The 21,840-nt window shown below is 33.1% G+C and overlaps 1 protein-coding gene across 3 annotated transcripts; it reads left to right on the forward strand.

The window, feature by feature from the left end:
* Positions 1-8,959: 8,959 nt before the first annotated feature.
* LOC146950949 (putative serine/threonine-protein kinase PBL9) lies at positions 8,960-13,685 on the forward strand. Of its 3 annotated transcripts, none has more exons than XM_085746904.1 (7): positions 8,960-9,122; positions 9,226-9,283; positions 11,592-11,878; positions 12,200-12,335; positions 12,431-12,573; positions 12,696-12,822; positions 13,003-13,685. In XM_085746904.1, exons 2-7 carry the CDS (start codon positions 9,232-9,234, stop codon positions 13,323-13,325), a joined length of 1,068 nt encoding a protein of 355 aa, XP_085603030.1. In that variant the 5' UTR covers positions 8,960-9,122; positions 9,226-9,231; the 3' UTR covers positions 13,326-13,685. The 3 variants fall into 3 exon arrangements, with proteins under 3 accessions (XP_085603030.1, XP_085603031.1, XP_085603029.1); XM_085746905.1 differs by having other exon boundaries at positions 8,989-9,089; XM_085746903.1 differs by lacking the exons at positions 8,960-9,122; positions 9,226-9,283 and adding an exon at positions 11,247-11,505.
* Positions 13,686-21,840: the final 8,155 nt, after the last annotated feature.

Raw genomic sequence — 21,840 nt, forward strand, 5'->3', positions numbered from 1 at the left:
TCTATATTTGAATCATTAACTTGTGCCTTGAAGGCACAAGTTAACATTTGCCTTTCTAAATTTGGGTTGTTTAAAGAATGCCTCGAAGACACTCGTTAACAAGATCCATACTAATATTGAAGTCTGCCGTATTTAAGAAGAATGTTAGAGCATCTTCCAAGCAGAATTATCGTAGTTGGTCCCTTATAATAAGTTTTTTATCATGGGAGTGTGCTGATGTGGAGTTTGAGATTGTTTGAAAATAAGTTATGGAGCTTGAAGAAGCAATCCTCTCCTTAGATCTTAACCATCACAAGCAATATTTTAAGACTCAACGAAAAATAATAGAAAATTGCTTTTTTGACATTGAATAATTCCTATTGACACAAGTAAATGACCAAATTACCCACAACGGTAGTTAACTGTCTCGGGCATATGCGCCGACACTTAACTGTCGCTGGCTCCTTCAGAGGCAGTTAATTGTCGCTGGCTTTGTTGCTTTTTATTATGATTTTACGCGTTTCGGTCGAAAAATCAAAATAAATCGAAACTTATTCAGAATTCTACGAAACTTTACAGAATTCTTCGTAACTGCTGTTGGCTTTGCTGCTTTTTATTATGATTTTACGCGTTTCGGTCGAAAAATTAAAATAAATCGAAACCTATTCAGAATTCTACGAAACTTTACAGACACCTCTATAAAAATATATATAGATGATGTGAAAAGTTTTGTAATATTCCGAATAAGTCTCGATTTTTTTTATTTTTCGACCGAAACGCGCAAAATCACAATTGAAAAAATAAAAAAAATCGACACATTCGGAATGTTACGAAATTTTGCACATCATCTATTTGTATTTTTATAGAGGTGTCTATAAAGTTTCGTAGCATTTCGACTAAGTCTCGATTTATTTTGATTTTTCGACCGAACCATGCAAAATTGCAATTTTTTTTCAAGTTTGAGTCCGAAAAAGTGTCCTAGAGGTTGAACATTTTCACGCTTTTTTGCACTCATGTTTAGAACAAAAAAAATAACATCTCCCACAAAAAATTTGAATTTTTCGACAACGGGACCGATTAAATATGAATTTTTAACGCGCCTAAAATTTAAGACACGAAAACATCAACCTAAAAATTGAATTTTGAGCTGTTTTTTTTGCAGACACCTCTATAAAAATACATATAGAGGATCTGCAAATTTTCTTAGTATTTCGAGTAATCCTCAATTTATTTTGAATTTTTTTACTGAAACGCGTAAAATTGCAATATTTTTCCAATTGCGCGTCCTGATAAGTTATATAGAGGTTGAATTTTTTCATTATTTTTTGTACACATATTAAGAACATAAAAAAAAAAACATTTCTCGTAAAGAATTAGAATTTTTCGACAACGGATGGATTAAATATGAATTTTTAATGCGCCAATAACTCAAGAAACCAAAACGTCGACCTAGCAATTGAATTTTGATCTGGTTTTTTACAGACAACTCTAAAAAAAATATATAGAGGGTCTGTAAAGTTTTGTAGAATTCTGAATAAGTTTCGATTTATTTTGATTATTTGACCGAAACGAGTAAAATTACAATAAAAAGCAGCAAAGCCCTCTGGAGGAGCCAGCGGCAGTTAACTGCCGACGCATATACCAGAGAGAGACAGTTAACTATCATTTACTTGTGTCAATACTAAATATTCAATGTCAAAAAAGCAATTTTCAAAATAATATTAATGGGGTCCAAGTATGTCAGCATAGTGAAACAGTGGAAATTAGTCTTAAAGTTAAAGGTTTTGCACATCAGAGTATAGTTTCTCCAACACCACCAAGCAGGTTCGTAGTAGCTTTTCTACCCATTTCATGAATGCTAGCTACTATGATTTAAATCTGCATGTCACAGCACCACACTCACCTTCCTCGTACCTTTCCAACTCTTTTTCTAATCTTAACCTTTTATGAATTTAACCCCAAAAACACGACCCTCTCACTTTCTCTTTTTGTTTAAAGCCCCACTCTCTCAAACCCGACTACCATAAAAGATACTCCATCCGTTTCAAAATGAGTGTCGCTTTAGCCAAAAAAAATTGTTTCAAAATGAGTGTCGCTTTCAGTTTCCAATGCAATAATAACTTTTTCTTTTCAATTGTACCCTCCAATTAATACTCTCCACACTACTTCCAAAGTATTACTTTTAAAACTAACCAATACAGTTAAAACTGTATAAATTAATAATGTCAGGACCGGAGAAATTTATTAATTTAGAGAGTTATTAATTTATCGATAAATTAATAATTATTAATTTAAAGAGTTTTTAAGTAATTATACTATACATACCAAACAAAAAGGCAAATTAGTCTATGTCTCTTAGAATTACGTTGCAGCGAACCTTGAGACTCAACGTAAATTAGTAACTACTGTGTTCATATGCATTGGAAATCAATAATGACTTTTGAAGTACAGTAAATGTAAACAAGAGGAACAAATGTGTTCAATGTATTCTTAATATATTTTTTTTTCATTTTCTATGAATTATTAATTTATGATTTTCTTGGGACCGAAAATTATAAAGGGATCTCCCGAAAAATTATTATCTTATTATTTTATCGAGTTTTTCAATTTTTTACATTGGCCCAAGTTGGGACCGGACAAATTTATCAATAGTATATATATAAAGTAATGTTTTTTATGCCACGTGTCACTTCCACATTCATTCTCAATATTTTTATTATTTTTTCTATTTTTAAAAACCAATATTTTATTTAACATAAATATCTCAACAAACTTTTGATCTTATGCACTCAGTATTTTCTTTAAATTTTTATTGAATTTCTAATATTTTATGTAGAAGAAATATCTTAACAAACTACACATCAATCAATCAATCAATCAATAGTATATATATAAAGTAAGGTTTTTTATGCCACGTGTCACTTCCACATTCATTCTCAATATTTTTATTATTTTTTCTATTTTATTTAACATAAATATCTCAACAAACTTTTGATCTTATGCACTCGGTATTTTTTATCTCAACAAACTACACATCAATCAATCAATAGTATATATATAAAGTAAGGTTTTTTATGCCACGTGTCACTTCCACATTCATTCTCAATATTTTTATTATTTTTTCTATTTTATTTAACATAAATATCTCAACAAACTTTTGATCTTATGCACTCAGTATTTTTTATCTCAACAAACTACACATCAATCAATCAATAGTATATATATAAAGTAAGGTTTTTTATGCCACGTGTCACTTCCACATTCATTCTCAATATTTTTATTATTTTTTCTATTTTATTTAACATAAATATCTCAACAAACTTTTGATCTTATGCACTCAGTATTTTTTATCTCAACAAACTACACATCAATCAATCAATAGTATATATATAAAGTAAGGTTTTTTATGCCACGTGTCACTTCCACATTCATTCTCAATATTTTTATTATTTTTTCTATTTTATTTAACATAAATATCTCAACAAACTTTTGATCTTATGCACTCAGTATTTTTTATCTCAACAAACTACACATCAATCAATCAATAGTATATATATAAAGTAAGGTTTTTTATGCCACGTGTCACTTCCACATTCATTCTCAATATTTTTATTATTTTTTCTATTTTATTTAACATAAATATCTCAACAAACTTTTGATCTTATGCACTCAGTATTTTTTATCTCAACAAACTACACATCAATCAATCAATAGTATATATATAAAGTAAGGTTTTTTATGCCACGTGTCACTTCCACATTCATTCTCAATATTTTTATTATTTTTTCTATTTTATTTAACATAAATATCTCAACAAACTTTTGATCTTATGCACTCAGTATTTTTTATCTCAACAAACTACACATCAATCAATCAATCAATAGTATCAATAGTATATAAATAAAGTAAGGTTTTTTATGTCACGTGTCACTTCCACATTCATTCTCAATATTTTTATTATTTTTTCTATTATTAAAAACCAATATTTTATTTAACATAAATATCTCAACAAACTTTTGATCTTATGCACTCAGTATTTTTTATCTCAACAAACTACACATCAATCAATCAATCAATAGTATATATATAAAGTAAGGTTTTTTATGCCATGTGTCACTTCCACGTTTATTCTCAATATTTTTATTATTTTTTTATATTTTATTTGACATAAATATCTCAACAAACTTTTGATCTTTTCCACTGAATATTTTATTTAATTTTATATTTAATTTCTAATATTTTATGTAGCCAAAATATCTCAACAAACTATATATAATACTTTCAATATTATCCATTAAATCTTCCTTCTTCTTCTTCTTTTTTTTAGGAAAAGAAGTTTCAATTAGTTATTATATAATCTTTTAGCACCATATTATTCAATTAGTTTTTTCATTGTGGAAAAAAAGGTTTCGGTTTGTTTTTTTTTAGCTATAAATAAATGAGATTTTGTTAATCACCAAAATCACATATTTTGAGCAGAAACCGAAACTCAAACCTTCTTTTGATCTAAGCTTTTTTTTCCTTCATATTTGACAAACACCTATACTATCGTTTCTTCTACTTATGCTTAGATTGTTTTTTTTTTCTTTTTCCTTTCAGGTCCTTGAACTATTGTTTATGGTATCCATTACAAACACCTACGAATTTCAGGTCCTTGAACTAACACCTATACTATTGTTTCTGTTTCAGGTCCTTGAACTAACACATATACTATTTTTTTTTTCTTTTTCCGATTCAACAGTACCGCTCTTCTCTCCATTCTTATTCATAATTCATAATTGAGTTTGTGGCATCCATTCCTATTTTGTATTATTATTATTATTATTATTATTATTATTATTATTAATATTATTATTATTATTATTATTATTTCACCAGTTCCGTAGTTTAGCAATAGGTATTTTTGCATATGTTGATCTTTTATGTTGTTTTGTGCATGAACCCAGTATAGCGGACATTCATAATTGGTGTGTGCCGTTATAGCAATAGATATTGGCATCCATTCATAACTGGTGCATGCCAATATAGCGGACACCGTGAACCCAATAGTGTATAGGAATACACAGTCGTTTCTAAATAACAAACCAATCACAGTCGTTTGTATTTCTAAATAATTATCAATATCAATCAATCAATAGTATAGTGTATATATATATATATATATATATATATATATATATATATATATATATATATATATATATATAAGTAAGGTTTTTTATGCCATGTGTCACTTCCACGTTTATTTTTCAATATTTTTATTATTTTTTTTATATTTTATTTGACATAAATATCTCAACAAACTTTTGATCTTATCCACTAAATATTTTATTTAATTTTATATTTAATTTCTAATATTTTATGTACCAAAATATCTCAACAAACTATATATAATACTTTCAATATTATCCATTAAATCTTCCTTTTTTCTTCTTTTTTTTTTTTTAGGAGAAGAAGTTTCAATTAGTTATTATATAATCTTTTAGCACCATATCATTCAATTAGTTTTTATGTTTGAGGAAAAAAGGGTTCGATTAATTTTTATTTTTGATAAAAAAAAAAGGTTCGATTAGTTATTATGTTATCTTTTAGTAGCATATTCTAATGCAAATGTTAATTATAAATAAATAAATTTTTTTAATCGCATATTTACATATTTTGAGCACAAGCAGAAACCCCAAATCTTCTTTTCATCTAACATTTTTCCTTTTTCAGGTTTGCCAAACACCAATTTTATTCCCTTTCAATATATTTTTTTCTCTCATACGCATGGGCCACGAAACAAACCCATGACCACATGTTTAAAGGGACTTAAAACTCTTACCACTTGGACTAATTCATTATTGATTTTGTTACACTTTTCATTCTTGCGTTGGACATTCATCTCATCATTTATATTTATTTTTAAGATATTATTATAATTGTAAATTTAAATAAATTCAATCTAATATACTTACATTTGTATTCGTGCACACAACTTATAAAACTTACTATTTAATATCTAACCCGGGCAACGCCGGGTCTCTAAACTAGTAGTATATATATAAAGTAAGGTTTTTTATGCCACGTGTCACTTCCACATTCATTCTCAATATTTTTATTATTTTTTCTATTTTTATAAACCAATATTTTATTTAACATAAATATCTCAACAACATTTTGATCTTATCCATTCAATATTTTCTTTAAATTTTTATTGAATTTCTAATATTTTATGTAGCAGAAATATCTCAACAAACTACACATAATACTTTCAACAAAGTTTACATATACGATCTTATTTTATGATTAAAAAGCTCCAATTTTTATTGAATTTCTAATATTTTATGTAGCAGAAATATCTCAACAAACTACACATAATACTTTCAACAAAGTTTACATATACGAACTTTTATGTTGTTTTGTGCATGAACCCAGTATAGCGGACATTCATAATTGGTGTGTGCCGTTATAGCAATAGATATTGGCATCCATTCATAACTGGTGCATGCCAATATAGCGGACACCGTGAACCCAATAGTGTATAGGAATACATAGTCGTTTCTAAATAACAAACCAATCACAGTCGTTTGTATTTCTAAATAATTATCAATATCAATCAATCAATAGTATAGTATATATATATATATAAAGTAAGGTTTTTTATGCCATGTGTCACTTCCACGTTTATTTTTCAATATTTTTATTATTTTTTTTATATTTTATTTGACATAAATATCTCAACAAACTTTTGATCTTATCCACTAAATATTTTATTTAATTTTATATTTAATTTCTAATATTTTATGTACCAAAATATCTCAACAAACTATATATAATACTTTCAATATTATCCATTAAATCTTCCTTTTTTCTTCTTTTTTTTTTTTTTTAGGAGAAGAAGTTTCAATTAGTTATTATATAATCTTTTAGCACCATATCATTCAATTAGTTTTTATGTTTGAGGAAAAAAGGGTTCGATTAATTTTTATTTTTGATAAAAAAAAAAAGGTTCGATTAGTTATTATGTTATCTTTTAGTAGCATATTCTAATGCAAATGTTAATTATAAATAAATAAATTTTTTTAATCGCATATTTACATATTTTGAGCACAAGCAGAAACCCCAAATCTTCTTTTCATCTAACATTTTTCCTTTTTCAGGTTTGCCAAACACCAATTTTATTCCCTTTCAATATATTTTTTTCTCTCATACGCATGGGCCACGAAACAAACCCATGACCACATGTTTAAAGGGACTTAAAACTCTTACCACTTGGACTAATTCATTATTGATTTTGTTACACTTTTCATTCTTGCGTTGGACATTCATCTCATCATTTATATTTATTTTTAAGATATTATTATAATTGTAAATTTAAATAAATTCAATCTAATATACTTACATTTGTATTCGTGCACACAACTTATAAAACTTACTATTTAATATCTAACCCGGGCAACGCCGGGTCTCTAAACTAGTAGTATATATATAAAGTAAGGTTTTTTATGCCACGTGTCACTTCCACATTCATTCTCAATATTTTTATTATTTTTTCTATTTTTATAAACCAATATTTTATTTAACATAAATATCTCAACAACATTTTGATCTTATCCATTCAATATTTTCTTTAAATTTTTATTGAATTTCTAATATTTTATGTAGCAGAAATATCTCAACAAACTACACATAATACTTTCAACAAAGTTTACATATACGATCTTATTTTATGATTAAAAAGCTCCAATTTGTTTATTTGTTTTTAGGAAAAGAAGCTTCAATTAGTTATTACTAATCTTTTAGCACTATATCATTCAATTAGTTTTTATGTTTGAGGAAAAAAAAAGGTTCGATTAGTTATTATGTTATCTTTTAGCAGCATATTCTAATGCAAATGTTAACTATAAATAAATAAATTTTCGTTAATCACATATTTACATATTTTGAGCACAAGCAGAAACCCCAAACCTTCTTTTCATCTAACATTTTTCCTTCTTCAGGTTTGCCAAACACCAATTTTATTATTTCTCATATATATATATATATATATATATATATATATATATATATATATATCAATCACTTTCTTCCCTTTCAATTGATTTTTCTCCCTCATACGCATGAGCCACGAAACAAACCCATGACCACATGTTTAATGAGACCCAAAACTCTTACCACTTGGATTAATTCATTATTGATTTTGTTACACTTTTTATTCTTGCATTGGACATTCATCTCATCATTTATATTTATTTTTATGATATTATTATAATTTTAAATTTAAAGAAATTCAATCTAATATACTGACACGTGTATTCGTGCACACAAACTTATAAAACTTATTTAATATCTAACTCGGGCAACGCTAGGTCTCTACTTATAAAACTTATTTAATATCTAACCCGGGCAACGCCGGGTCTCTAAACTAGTTATTTTAGAGAGTTTATTAATTTACCGAGTATTAATTCAAAGAGTTTCTACTGTAGTTAATAAGGATAATTTGGTAAAATAACCATTCTCTTTCTTTTAATCATTGCATTTCTTAATATGTGTGTAAACACCTAAAACGACACTCATTTTGAAACGGATGGAGTATATATAAAAAAAGTTTGAATAAAATTTGATATATTTGATTTAAAATTAGGATTTTACATCAATTTTTGTTAGACTCAACAAGTCGAGAATATTAATCTATTACTATATTATAGAAGAGTTCATGAGAGTTCTATTATTATTATTATTATTATTAAGAGTTTATCTATCACGTCCAAATTTTCATATATTAAAAAGTTCAAAAAAAAATTTGTATAAAAACATGTGCATTTAATATTAAATATGTCATTATTAATTAAAAAGAAGGTGGTGAGGCAAGACAAAATTAGTACACCTCTTGTCATTATTATAAGTAAAAATTCATTTATTCAATAAATAATGTACGTAGTTTTTAATATAGATCGCAAATGTTAAATTTTGTTTACAACGGTGATCTCGGAGGGTGTATCAAATAATGGAGCAAAATGTTGGAAGTCCACAAAGTCATTCCCGCGTGAAGGCATTACCTAATAATTCTATCTCTCTGTTTATTTATTTACTTAGCCCAGAAGCAATCTTCATCTTCACATCTCTCTGTTAGTTGCTTCTCCACAGACTGCAATAAAAATGTTCATACCCTTTTCCTTCATGCATGCATATTTTACCTTTTAACTCCTTATCATTTTGCTTCTTATTTTCATTTATTCGATTCAACTTTCATGGTTTTTGCAGTTAAACATGGGAGTTTGTTTGAGCGCTCAAGTTAAAACTGAACTTCCTTGTAACACTGGTATGTATGTTCTTCCATTTCTTTCCTCTTGTGTGCTTCCTTCCCTTCCATTCTCATTTGCTGTGTACCATTTAATTGTGTTTCAATCCAATTTCATATTTATTTATATAAAATTTTGTATGAGTTAGAAAAGTGACTCAAAATTGATGTTGGAAGTTCTGGAAAATTGTGGCGTGATTTGAAGCAATCGTGTCACGATTTGGTGATGTTGGGAGCATGTTGTCGAGGCCGGCCCAATAGATATTGAGGCTTTAGGCAAATTCGAAAATGAGGCCTTTTTAAAAAAAAAAATTACGAAAGTAATATTTTTATTTAAAATTTTAGTGTTTATTTAGGAAACTTAGAAGCTAAGAATTGAGTGTTTTGAGTGAGATTCTTGGGTTGGGAAATAATTGTCAACACCTTAGTGAGTAAAATTCATTGAATATCTTGATCATGGGCAAAGATTCGGGAAAATGGTAGAAATTAGGTTTGTTTTTTTGAGAGCTTGTTGAAGCCAATTTCTAGCAACCCTTTTGTATATCTTTGTAAAGAACTCATTGCTAGTGAAGTGGAGAGATCTCTCTCCTCCCAACGTAGGCTTTGAAGCACAGGTACTTGTAAAACAATGAAGTACCCGTATCGGGTACGCGTACGGTACTCGTGGTACTTCATTTTTTTTTCGCATTATTGTATTGTGAGTGAAATTTATGACATTCTCTTATACATTAATATGGCAATATAATATTATTTGTGCGTTTGAGTTTCTTTGTTACTGTAACCAACTTTAAATTTCGACTATTTAAACTTCTATTGTGATTTTTTTGTTGTAAATCGAAGAATTTAACTCTTTCATGTTATATTCTATAACAAAACTTATGGTTTTGCTGACGTACCGGTACCTTACTTTTTCTAAAATTGCCGTATTCTAGTACCGGTACCCGTATCGTACCAGGTACCGTATTCGTACCTACGCAAGATAAGACGTAGGTCATTGTGGGGACGAACTAGATGACCAAATCTTTGTGTGTTGATTTCTCCTCTCTCTTTATCTTTTTCTTATGGTTTGTGTTTTACACTTGGTTACTAGATTAGATATAGGTCTGCTATTGCTATTGTTGTTGTTGCTTGAGGCTACTTTGATATCGGTTAGTACTTCATTTTGCTCCACTCATCTAAGTTTATTGGTGTGAGTTTTCAGTCTGAATTCACAACAGTGTATTTGAGTATTAATATGTTGTGACAATAATAAACTGTTGGATCAATGAAATTCATTGTTTATCTATGATGCACAAACACCTTAAGGATCAGGCTTGTCATATTGTCTGACACGTGTCGGTGTCCGAGTCGTATGATATATGTCCGACATTTGTTAGAAATTTGAGACAAGTGTCCCAACAAAATTTGTTTTTTCTTCCTTTTCACACTCTCTTTCAATCAGTGTCTGAAACATGCATGACACACGTACGGCACGTGTCGGTCAAACTAAGACAAGTATCCGAAAGACTTGTTTTTACAAACCTTATACTTGTTATATTTAACTGTTTTTTTACTTATTCTAGGGGTAAATCCTATTCAAGTGATACTACATAGACATCAAGAAGCATAGAGCACGCAACATAGCATCTCAGGACAATGTCATGGAGAAATCTGCTGTTTTGCATATTGATCCTTCGCTTGTGTCATCTAATTATATTCCTTCAAGTTCAATGGGAAACATCCTTGAACAGGGACATATTGTCTTCAGTGAAGGAAGTGTTCGACCGGTTAATCAAAGAAATCACAGTTGTTGAAGAAAAAATATAATATAATAAATAAAATCATTTGTTGTTGCTGCATCCTTTGAGGTGTAGATAACTAAAAAACAGAAAAATCAACATGTTTGTAATAGAGATGTATATCTTATTTTGATCAATTTGTATGTAGCGGTGTCGTTGTCTTCTGCTTTATACATTAGGGGTGTCGATGTGTCGTGTTGTGTCAAAGTTTGTGCTTCATAGTTGTTTATAATGACTTGTTGAGTGATTCATGTAAGTTATTCCTAGAGTCAAAGTATCACCACTCATTTCCTTTTATTTTCTCCAAGTTTGATCATTCCTCCTTTACCTTGTTAAGTTTGATGCTAATTTGTTTTGTCTAAAGATATTGGCTCCAATAGTAATAGTACTTTCATAACGTGGTGTTCATGAGGCTTAACGTTGAATCTTTTCTCCCTCAAGACGCCAAATTCGATGTATTTCATTGTATGAACACACTTGAAGATCTAGTTTGATAGCTCAATAATGTATATTACTTTTCATGTGATATTCATGGAAGTTTTAACTGGCAGGGTTAAATTCAAACAATAAGGTTTCCGCTGTATCAGTACCTCAGACCGCTCAAAGTGAGGGTGAGATCTTGCCGTCATCCACTTTAAAGAGCTATACCTATGCAGAACTCTCGACAGCCACTGGAAATTTTCGTCCAGATAATGTGTTAGGAGAAGGTAGTTTTGGAGCAGTTTTTAAGGGTTGGATTGATGAGAATTCATTGGTTGCTGCCAAACCTGGCACTGGCATTGTTATTGCTATCAAAAGTTTTAATGAAGAAAGCTTCCAAGGTCACAGGGAGTGGTTGGTTAGTTTAATATACTTGTTTAAATCATTTGCTTTTGATAATTAAGAAGCAGATAGTTTCTTAATTATCAATTTTTTGGTCAGCTGGCAAGGTACTATGGTTAATCAATGACTCAAAGAAGCAAATCTCAAGTTGCTTTGTTTCATCCTTGTTCTTCTAACCTCGCTGAATTAGTATACACCCCTACATTTAAAACCACAGTTTCAATAATACTATGTTACTATGTTAGTGATTAGTTATGATTGGAAAACTTGGAGGGTTTATTTTTGGGTGTGCAGAAAATACAAGTTTGCCTTACTATGTTTCTGTTTTCACTTCTAGGCTGAAGTCAACTACCTTGGAAGGTTTTCTCATCCTCATTTAGTGAGATTGATCGGTTATTGCCTTGAAAATGAACATCGTCTTCTCGTCTATGAGTTTATGCCTCGTGGAAGCTTGGAGAGTCACTTGTTCAGAAGTGAGTGTTATTATTCCTTTCCCATCTTTTCCCTTTGTTTTTAACTTCGGAAGAAGTTTGTTTAACATTAGCAATATTATTGAAATTTGAAACAGGAGGATCATATTTTCAACCTCTTTCATGGAGCCTCCGTCTGAAGGTTGCTCTTGACGCTGCCAAAGGGCTTGCATTTCTGCACAATGCTGAAAATAAAGTGATATATAGAGATTTTAAGACTTCAAATGTCTTGTTGGATTCTGTATGTAGAATTGTAAACTTTTAGTCTTTTGCTTTTGGTAAATAAAGAAAGAAATAGGATCGATAAATTTAAGAGATTATTTGGATAACACGTCTTATACATATTTCTGGATTTGGTTGCAGGATTATAATGCAAAGCTTTCATATTTTGGGCTGGCAAGGGATGGTCCAACAGGTGACAAAAGTCACATCTTCACCAACACGTTAGTGGGAAATAATGGATATGCTGCTCCTGAATATGTAGATTCAGGTATTTTCCGGTTCATGTTCCCGAACCATATTTTTGTTTCGCGTTTCTCCTTTTCTGATTTTTTAAGTTATTCTAGATTCAGCTTAGTTGCCTTGCTTAAAACTAATTTATCTTTATTCTTTGTGAGCCTTGAATTTTTTTCAAGATTAAGGTTAATAGCTAAAAACATTGTTACTGTAGGTCTTCTTACTGCTAAGAGTGATGTCTATAGTTTTGGAGTTGTCCTGCTTGAAATGGTATGTGGTAGGAGGGTAATTGACAAGAATAAACCAGATGGAGAACACAACTTGGTCCAATGGGCTAAGCCGTATCTCACTGACAAACGCAAGGTTTTGAGGGTGTTAGACATTCGGCTTGAAGGGCAGTGTTCGGCAGTTGAAGCCTATAAGGTAACCTCCCTTGCTTTGAAATGCCTATCAGAAAAAATTTCCAGGCCTAACATGGATGAAGTTGTTGGCACTTTGGAGCAGCTGGTGCACAAACTTCAAACAAGGCAGAACTGACTGTCCTGTGGCCAGACTATAAAAAGTACCATGCATGATTTGCCCGTGAATTTGTCCTTGAATACACGCACCTCTGTAGGCTGTAGCTAATATTATTTAGAACCAAGCTTCTCTTAACATTTCTACCTGAGATTGCCGATGTCAGCGACAAATAATATCGAGTGTAATCCGAGTTCTGTCAAGTGTTTGTAACTAGTAAAAGTAACTGGATTCTTTCATGCTTTCTTTCATGTGTATATAGACCAAAACATTGGCCAAGATTTCCCTTCTTTTTTTTTTTTTGAAAGAAGATTTCCCTTCTTCTTATTGTTATGTGAAAGAACAGTTGAAATTGATTTGGAATATGATACAAATTTTGGATATATAATCATATGAAACTGTAATCAGTGAATGTTGTGTGGAGTATTACTTTTCCCACCCTATGTCTTTCCTCGCGCGTCCTATTTTTTTTTTCCAATTTTGCCCCTGATCCGGATTACGTTTTCCGGATTACATTGTTAGAATTTTGCAGATTTTTCCGGATTTTAAAATCCGGAATAATGTTTTACCAGAAGTTTTGCAATTTTAAGCTTTACAGTTCGTAAAATAAAATGCGAATAAAAATAATAAACAAAAAAAAGGCATAAGAATAAAAAGAAATCATTTTATTAATATATGAACAATACAGTACAATAATTTTCAAGTTTTTTAAGCTTATTACATCCTAAAACTATTTATAATCCTATCCTATTACATAAGTTATACCAGTGGCTCCAGCTCCAGCCACTGGTGGAGAGGAAAGAGGGTGGGAGGAAAGAAGATGGCGGGGAAGAAGAAATGATGTTGGTGGGGAGACAGAGGGGGCACAGGGGCCTCTAGGGAACAAGAGACCATGATGGTCAACATCCCAGGCAAACCAACCTCACACTCAGACTGACCCATAGTTTTAAAAACCGGCTCGGTCATCGACTCGGTAAGGACATTGGGTCACTGAGTCACAGGTCGAACCACTGAGACATTGGTCAAACCGCATGACTGAATCGGATTAAATCGGATGACTCGGTTAGATGACTCGGTCTTTATACTATATGCATATATCAATATTAAATGTAATTAAACTGGATATATCAATATATCAATATTAAATGTAATTAAAAATTCCCAATTTTCTAAATTCTTTTTGGCATCTTCCTTTTAAAAGTTTCAAATTTATGTTATATACGAATGTCCCATTGAAAGAAATGACGTATTTTTTAATATATATATATATATATATATATATATATATATATATATATATATTAACATTTTCTTTTATTAGTTTAATATATGAATAAATACTTAAAAATGTTAAAAGATGCCGTACCACCCAAATAAATAAATGATGCACTAAAAATACATATAGTTGGGCGTTTGAAAAATAGTAAGTGGAAAACACAAAATAGCCCAAGCCCATCATTCCAATGCATAATAACCCTAGTTATGAATCACACTCATATCACTAACACCAAAACTTGAAGCTGCTGCTGTTACTCATTTCTTCTTTTTAATTCGTTCTCTCCTGCTCTTCTGCTTGGGTTATTTTATATTCTCTTCTGTCTTTCTTCTCAGGTGAAGCTGCGATATAGTGCAGACGTCGTTTTACGCTTTTTTTTTTTTTTTTTTAGAAATTGCTTGACCCGGTCCTATCTGAGTAACCTCCGGTTTACCGGTTTTTTTGAAAAAACCAGCCGAGTCATCCGGTTCACACCGGGTCAACTGCATAACCGATCCAATTATAGACTCGAACCGGTTACACCACCGGTTCACGGTCCAACCGGTCGGACTGGCCGGTCCAAGCCGGGTTTTAAAACTATGGACTGACCCCTTCCCTATTGACCGATCATATGACCCCTGATGGATTTCCAAAGAGGCCTCTTTCTATGAAAGGCCAACGATGGAAACACATCGTTGTAGAAGAGGAGAAAAGGAGAAAGAAGAAGGTGTGACTTGCATTGAGAAAATGAAGCATATTTATAGGGAATGTATGGTTAAAAAACGTGTGGGAGTTCATAATTACTGTCAAAAAACATGTAAAAACACGTTTTTACACGTTGACCACCGCCCAAAACGTTTGAAAAACGTTTTCTCTGTGGTGCAGACCACCGGCCAAAAGCTTCTAGTGCAATCCGGAATGCACATACATTCCGGAAAAAGACGATAATGATGTGTACCAAAGGGAAACTTCGGCCTTTGTGTATGGTGAGGGTTGGTTCGGATTTTATAATCTGGATTGCTTCAGCATTGTATATTCTTCTATGTGGGCCACATTGCACCGACAATTTTGGTGGTCCATAGCGCCCAAATACCTCTATAAATAGGGGTCCCTGATTTCATTACAAGTAAACTACACCAGAAAAAAATATATGGAATTCCCTATCTTTGATCCGAACACCAAGCTAGCGGCAGTCTATTACAACGGTTGAACACCACCCCATCTGTTTAGGATTCGCGATGATGTCACCCTCTCCGGGCTGAAGGATGAGTTGGATCAAATCAACCGTCAACTCAACCACAGAGACACGAGGAGGGTGGTCGGTGTTGAATATCGATGTCCATTGTCCGACTCAGCCGGATCTCTTCGCTTCAGCCGGATGAAACTCACAAACGACGACGACGTGAGAACCATGTTCTCTGTCTTTGGTCAGCACAACACTGAAGGTGAGAAAAACACAAGAAGGGGGGTTGAATTGTGTTTTAGAAAAATTCTTCGTTTCTCCTAAAAACTGAACACACTGATCAGAAGCTAAGCGAGACAGCTTCTGAAGTGATAATCAGAATCTAAATGCAGCGGAATAAAACAGAGAGAGAGAAGAAGAACGACACAAAGCAATTATACTGGTTCCTTCCACAATCCGGAAGTAGTCCAGTCCCCCTTGCACTTCCAAGGAGATTTCACTATGAGTAATATCTGATTACAAATGCTCAAGCACACAAGCAAGAGACTTCCAATGCTCAAGCACACAAGCAAGAGACTTCCTTTGCTCAAGAACACAATCAAGAGACTTCCTGCTCAAGAACACAATCAAGAGACTTCCTGCTCAAGCACAACTGCAAGAGACTTCCTAACTAAACAAAATTACACAGAAAATTGTTTAAGGTTGAACACTTGATATACAATCAGAGGTGCTCACAATACAAATCAGATACAGACTCAATGGACTTAAGAATTTCTAAGATATGACTTTGAGACACAGAAATTCTAAGTGAATGCAGAACAATTTCAGCAGAGGTTTGGTACTTGTGAAAATCTTGTGAGTCTTTCGTTCAGCGTTCTTGCATTACCAATTCTCTAGGTCTTCACTCCTTTATATAGAGGTGTGAGAGAGACGTTGTGAAATTGCCAGCACACCAAAGAGTCGTTGTTGAAGCTTGATCTTTCACCAATAATCTTTTGCCTGATTTGGCTGTTGTCCTATGAAGAACAAATTTGAAATCCATTCCTTATCCAAAGGAACATCTATGCAGGCGAAACCGTATTCTGGAGCTGTTTTCTTGTCCTGTAGCGCGGACACAAAACAGAGTAGTGGAGAACGTGGTTGTACAATTCGTACAAAGTACAATGTCAACGCTTTCGTCCAAATTGCAAACACACGCCTTCAAACACCTTTGAAATGACCGTTGCAAACTCCACTAATCCTTTGTTTGTGTTTTCGAATCCAATAGACAGCTTTTGCATTGATAATTCTTCAATTCTTGATTCTTTGCAAATCCAGTTGATATTCAGCTTCTGGTGAAATGGCTTCTGATGATGCAGCTTCTGATGATGCAGCTTCTGATGATATGACTTCTGCAGCTTCTGATGATGTGGCTTCTGGACCTCTTGTCTTCAGAAGCACTATTCTTCAGGAGCAGCCTACTTCAGGAGCGCTATTTCTTCAGGAGCAGCTTGACTTCAGGAGCGCTTTTTCTCTTCAGTAGCAAGTTGCCTTCAGGAGCGTCCAAGCTTCAAATTTTTGTTGTTTCCATAGCTCTTTATTTGCTCATTCAGAACCAATGATGATGTAACTTTATAATTATGGTCCTGTACACTTGAACAAATATTAGCTAGTCCAATTTACAATTTTTAATACCTTGTTATCATCAAAACTCTTTAAGGTTCATTGTTAAACACATTTTGTTCCAACAATCTCCCCCTTTTTGATGATGACAAACAAAAATATTTAAAATTGATCAATTGTTGTTAATCTAATTAACAAGTTGACTTTGGGGTTCTGAGGTTTGTAAGCTCAGAATCTGAGGTTTGTAAGCTCAAACTCCCCCTGAGTCTGATAGTCTTTAAGGTGAGGTTTGTAAGCTCCCCCTAAGTTCTATCCAGGTTAATTAAATTCATTTTTCGCGCAATAAAATTATCAGAGCTTAAAAACAAAATTGAATCATTGAAAGAATTAACTTATAGATAAGAAGAATGGTTCAATTAATTTTACTTGAATTTTGATACTCCTTCGTTCGTTCATAGCTTATACCAATAAGGTAAAAAAAATGATAGAAAGTTTTTCAAAAAATTCAAATGCCATTAATGGGGCTCAGAGCCTTTAAATACTTGTCACATATACTCCCCCTTTTGTCATTATCAAAAAAAATTTAAGCATAAAAGACAAAAAGATATGAGAAAAACTCAAACAGGAGAGAGTATAAAAGAAAGTGAACTAAATAAATCAGAGCAAAATATATGAACATGTATATCAATTGTCAGAAGCAGCTAAACAGTCAGAATCAGTAAGCATTCAGAAGCAAGAGAAATAAGACAAGATGGTTTCAGAAGCAAGGACTAAGAAATTTTAAAACAGACAACAAACAAAGAAAAAAAAAACACAAGGGTGTGCAACTAAGGGTTGGTTTGTTGTTGTTTCTTCATCTCTTCCATTTCTTCAATCTTCTTCTTCAACAGTTCTTCAAGTTGTTGTTGCCTCTGAAGAAGAGCTTGTTCCCTTTCTCTAGCTTCTTGCTGCTGCTGTGCCATCTGTTTCTTCAGAAGCTTACACAGCCTTGCTTCTCTGGTCAAGTAATCCGATTCAAAGAAGAAAGGCTGGTTTGCCAGAAGCAGTGTAGAACTTCTTACTCTAAGACTCTGATTCACTTGCTCCATTAGCCTTCTGACTGAAGCTTGCTTGACTCTGATGCATTTAGCCTTGATTTCTTCAATAACCGCAGCTGCCCGGTTTTGAAGAGATGCCCAGGAGTCTTCATATGCACCTGTGAGATCAATTGTCCTTCTTTGATCCACCAGATTATGCATCTGACTCAGGATTGTGAGAAGCTCAGTATTGATATATCCAGATTCCAGGATGTTTGTGGGTGGATGATCAAGGGTTTCAAGATCAGAATCACTGATTTCTAAATCTTGAATGGGGTTAGGAATTGGAAAGGTAAGGTGTGTTTGTGTGTTTGAAGATGAAGGCTGGTCAGAGGCAATGTGAGTGGTAGAGGTTGAGGCTTGAACATTGACTAGAGAGATGTCAACATCCATGGGAGTTGGTTCTGGAGATTGTTCAGGTAAAGGTTGAAAGGCAGTTTCAGTTGATGGTTGTTGTGGTGAAGTTGATGTTTGATTGTTGAGTTGGGGGTCAATGATGGCTATTGGTGATTGTGGGGGTGTTGTGGGTTTTTGTGGTTCAGGTGTTTGTTGATGGGGGTTTTCTGAAACAACATTTTCAGAAGCAGCTGCTTCTGGAGTTGTTTCAGAGGCCTTTTCTGAAGTAGATTCAACATTTTCTGGAGGAATCATGTTGAGAGGTGGAATGTTAAGGGGTTGAGGGTTAAGGCGAAAGATAGTCTCAATGACTTTTTCTCTCTGCACAGCTATTTCAGCCAACTTCTCATTAATTATGTGACCAACTGGCTCATAAGTAGTTGACTGAGAGGGCTTTTTGTTGGTTTTGGTTGATGTTGGCTTGCTTTTTACTGGTTTTTGAAAGAGTTGGGTTAAGGGTATATCATCATCAGAATCATCAGAATCTGATAATGGTGTGGATGCGGAATCTGATGATATATTAATTACCTTCTCTGATTCAGGATCAGAATTCTCTTTAACAGACTCACTGGTCATCAGCAACAGTTGCTTGGCTTCTGAAACTACAGACTCTTGTAGCTCAGCAGCAATCTCCATAGCTTTTCCAATAGCTTCTGACACAATAGTAGCAGCTTCAGTCTTCTTAGGAACATGAGGGAAGTTCTTGGTCCTCCTTACTGCTTGCTTCCTTTTCTTCTTTGGTATTGCAGGTTGATCAAGAGTAATGCCAACATCCATGATCATCCTGGAATCCATGTCTTCAATGGCTTCTTCAATAGAAGGTACTGATGAACTACCAATTTTGAGCTTGTTAGTAGCAACTTTTGCCTTTTTAACAGATTGTTCAACCTCTAGATATTGCTCTGCAGTCATCTTCCTTTTTGACTTTCTGCCTCTGGCTCGTGGCAGAGCACCACCATACATTTCCTCTGGAATATCTTCCAATCTGATTCTCTCATTGGTTGCCTCAAAATGTTCTTTGATATAGTACATCTGCACTTCAATGGGATCCTTCTTGCAGATGGGTGGAAAGTCCTTCATAAGATCAGACTTAACAAGTGATTCACTCAAATCTGTATGAAGCTTGGTGACAGCAGGGATCAACTTCATATTCTTGAGGGTTTGTGCATTAATGAACTTTCCAGTTTTAGTATCAAGCAGCTCATCTGTGAAGGCTTCAGCACTGCTTAGCTTGTCCAAGACTCCTCCTTGATAGAATATTTCTGACAAGAGTCTTCCATAAGGTACCCAGGTTCTATTCTGCAGCTGACTCTGTTTCAGACACTCTATCAAGTATTTGAACATATATTTTGGCACGTTCACTTACTCCTTCTTAATGAAGTGTTGAAGAAAGACTTTTTGTGCCAAATTGGGTTTCTCACTACCACCACATGGAAGTAAGTCCTCATTCTGAATCTTCAGAAGCAGCTTCTTATCCATGCTTAGATCAGCATACTTTCCTGCTTGCGTTGAGTTGTACAGTGCCAAGTTTACTTTTTCCTTCCAGAGGCGTTCTTCAGTTGTATTTGAGAGATCAATTCCAGAGTATTTTCCAGAGGCCTCTCTACAGAGTACAGCTTCTATCTGCCATTCCGCAATTCTCACTGGAATACCACAAATACTTGACCTGATTTCAATACCTGTAAATGGCTCAAGTCCCATTTCTTCTCTGGTTTTCCCTTCCAGTTCGGGATAAATCAACACCATTTGACTTTCTTCAGTTATGGACGCAGCTTTGTCATAAACCTTAGCCCTTACCCAGAAGTGTCTTACCAATGCTTCGTATGTTGGTCCATTCAACATCTTGAAGTAATGAATAAGTTCCTGCTCTTCATAGTAGCTTCTGATCCAACACTCATGGAAAGCGAGTGATTCAAAATCCACCGGATTTTCTATTTGAACCTGTAGTTCCCATTCTTCCAATTTCATGCTTCTTCCTTTGTAGTCAAATTCAGGGACCATCCGTGAAGTAGATTCTGAAACTTTTGAGCTTGATGATGCCATTTGATGATTGACGAAGATTTGAAGAAGATGAAGATTTTAGGGTTTTAAGTTTGAGAGAATGCGCTTACTTCGCAAGAGGTTTGAGAGCAAATGTGTTTGTTGTGAGTGAGTAGTGTGTGAATTGACAAAGTGTTAGAAGTAAAACGATTGCAATTCAAAAGAGACAAACAAACATAACATTAATGACAAAATTGGGGGCGCGTGAAAAGTACTTTCAAAGCTATTAAATCATCATTGCCCTTTTAGTTATACACCAACACATACAGGCCACGTAAGAAGTTCACAGAGTAACTACCAAGTTAGTGGGCCAGAAGTTACTTTTTAAAAGGTAACTTCCAACGTTTCCACTAATTCAACTATTCAGAAGCAACAAATCCAGCTTCTGGACTTCAGATGCTGACGTCATCATCAGAAGCGAGTTTTCCTCAGAACCTCAATAAAGAGCTTCTGATGGACTACCGCTTCTGAACTAACTTCAGAACCTAAAATCCTATTCAGGAGCAAGCAAGCATTTAATCAGATACAAAGTGCATGTTCAAATTTTTCTTTATAAAATCAAATCTTTCAACAGTTAAAGGCTTAGTAAATATATCAGCCCATTGATTTTCAGTATCAATGAATTGTATATCTAAAATTCCTTTTTGAACATAATCTCTGATAAAATGGTGTTTGATTTCAATGTGCTTCGCTCTTGAATGCAAAATTGGATTTTTAGACAAACAAATAGCAGCAGTATTATCACAATAAATGGGAATACTGTTAGCAGTTATCTGATAATCTTCTAACTGATGTTTCATCCAAAGTAGTTGTGTACAACAACTTGCAGCTGAAATGTATTCTGCTTCTGCTGTAGACATAGCAATAGTTGTTTGTCTTTTGCTAGCCCAGGATATAAGATTATCACCCAGAAATTGACAATTGCCACTGGTTGACTTTCTTTCAATCCTATCACCAGCATAATCAGCATCACAGAATCCAATT

Source organism: Medicago sativa, chromosome 2 (genome assembly GCF_051527215.1).
Source record: "Medicago sativa cultivar Bolivia chromosome 2, Bolivia_mono, whole genome shotgun sequence".
NCBI classification, from domain to species: domain Eukaryota; kingdom Viridiplantae; phylum Streptophyta; class Magnoliopsida; order Fabales; family Fabaceae; genus Medicago; species Medicago sativa.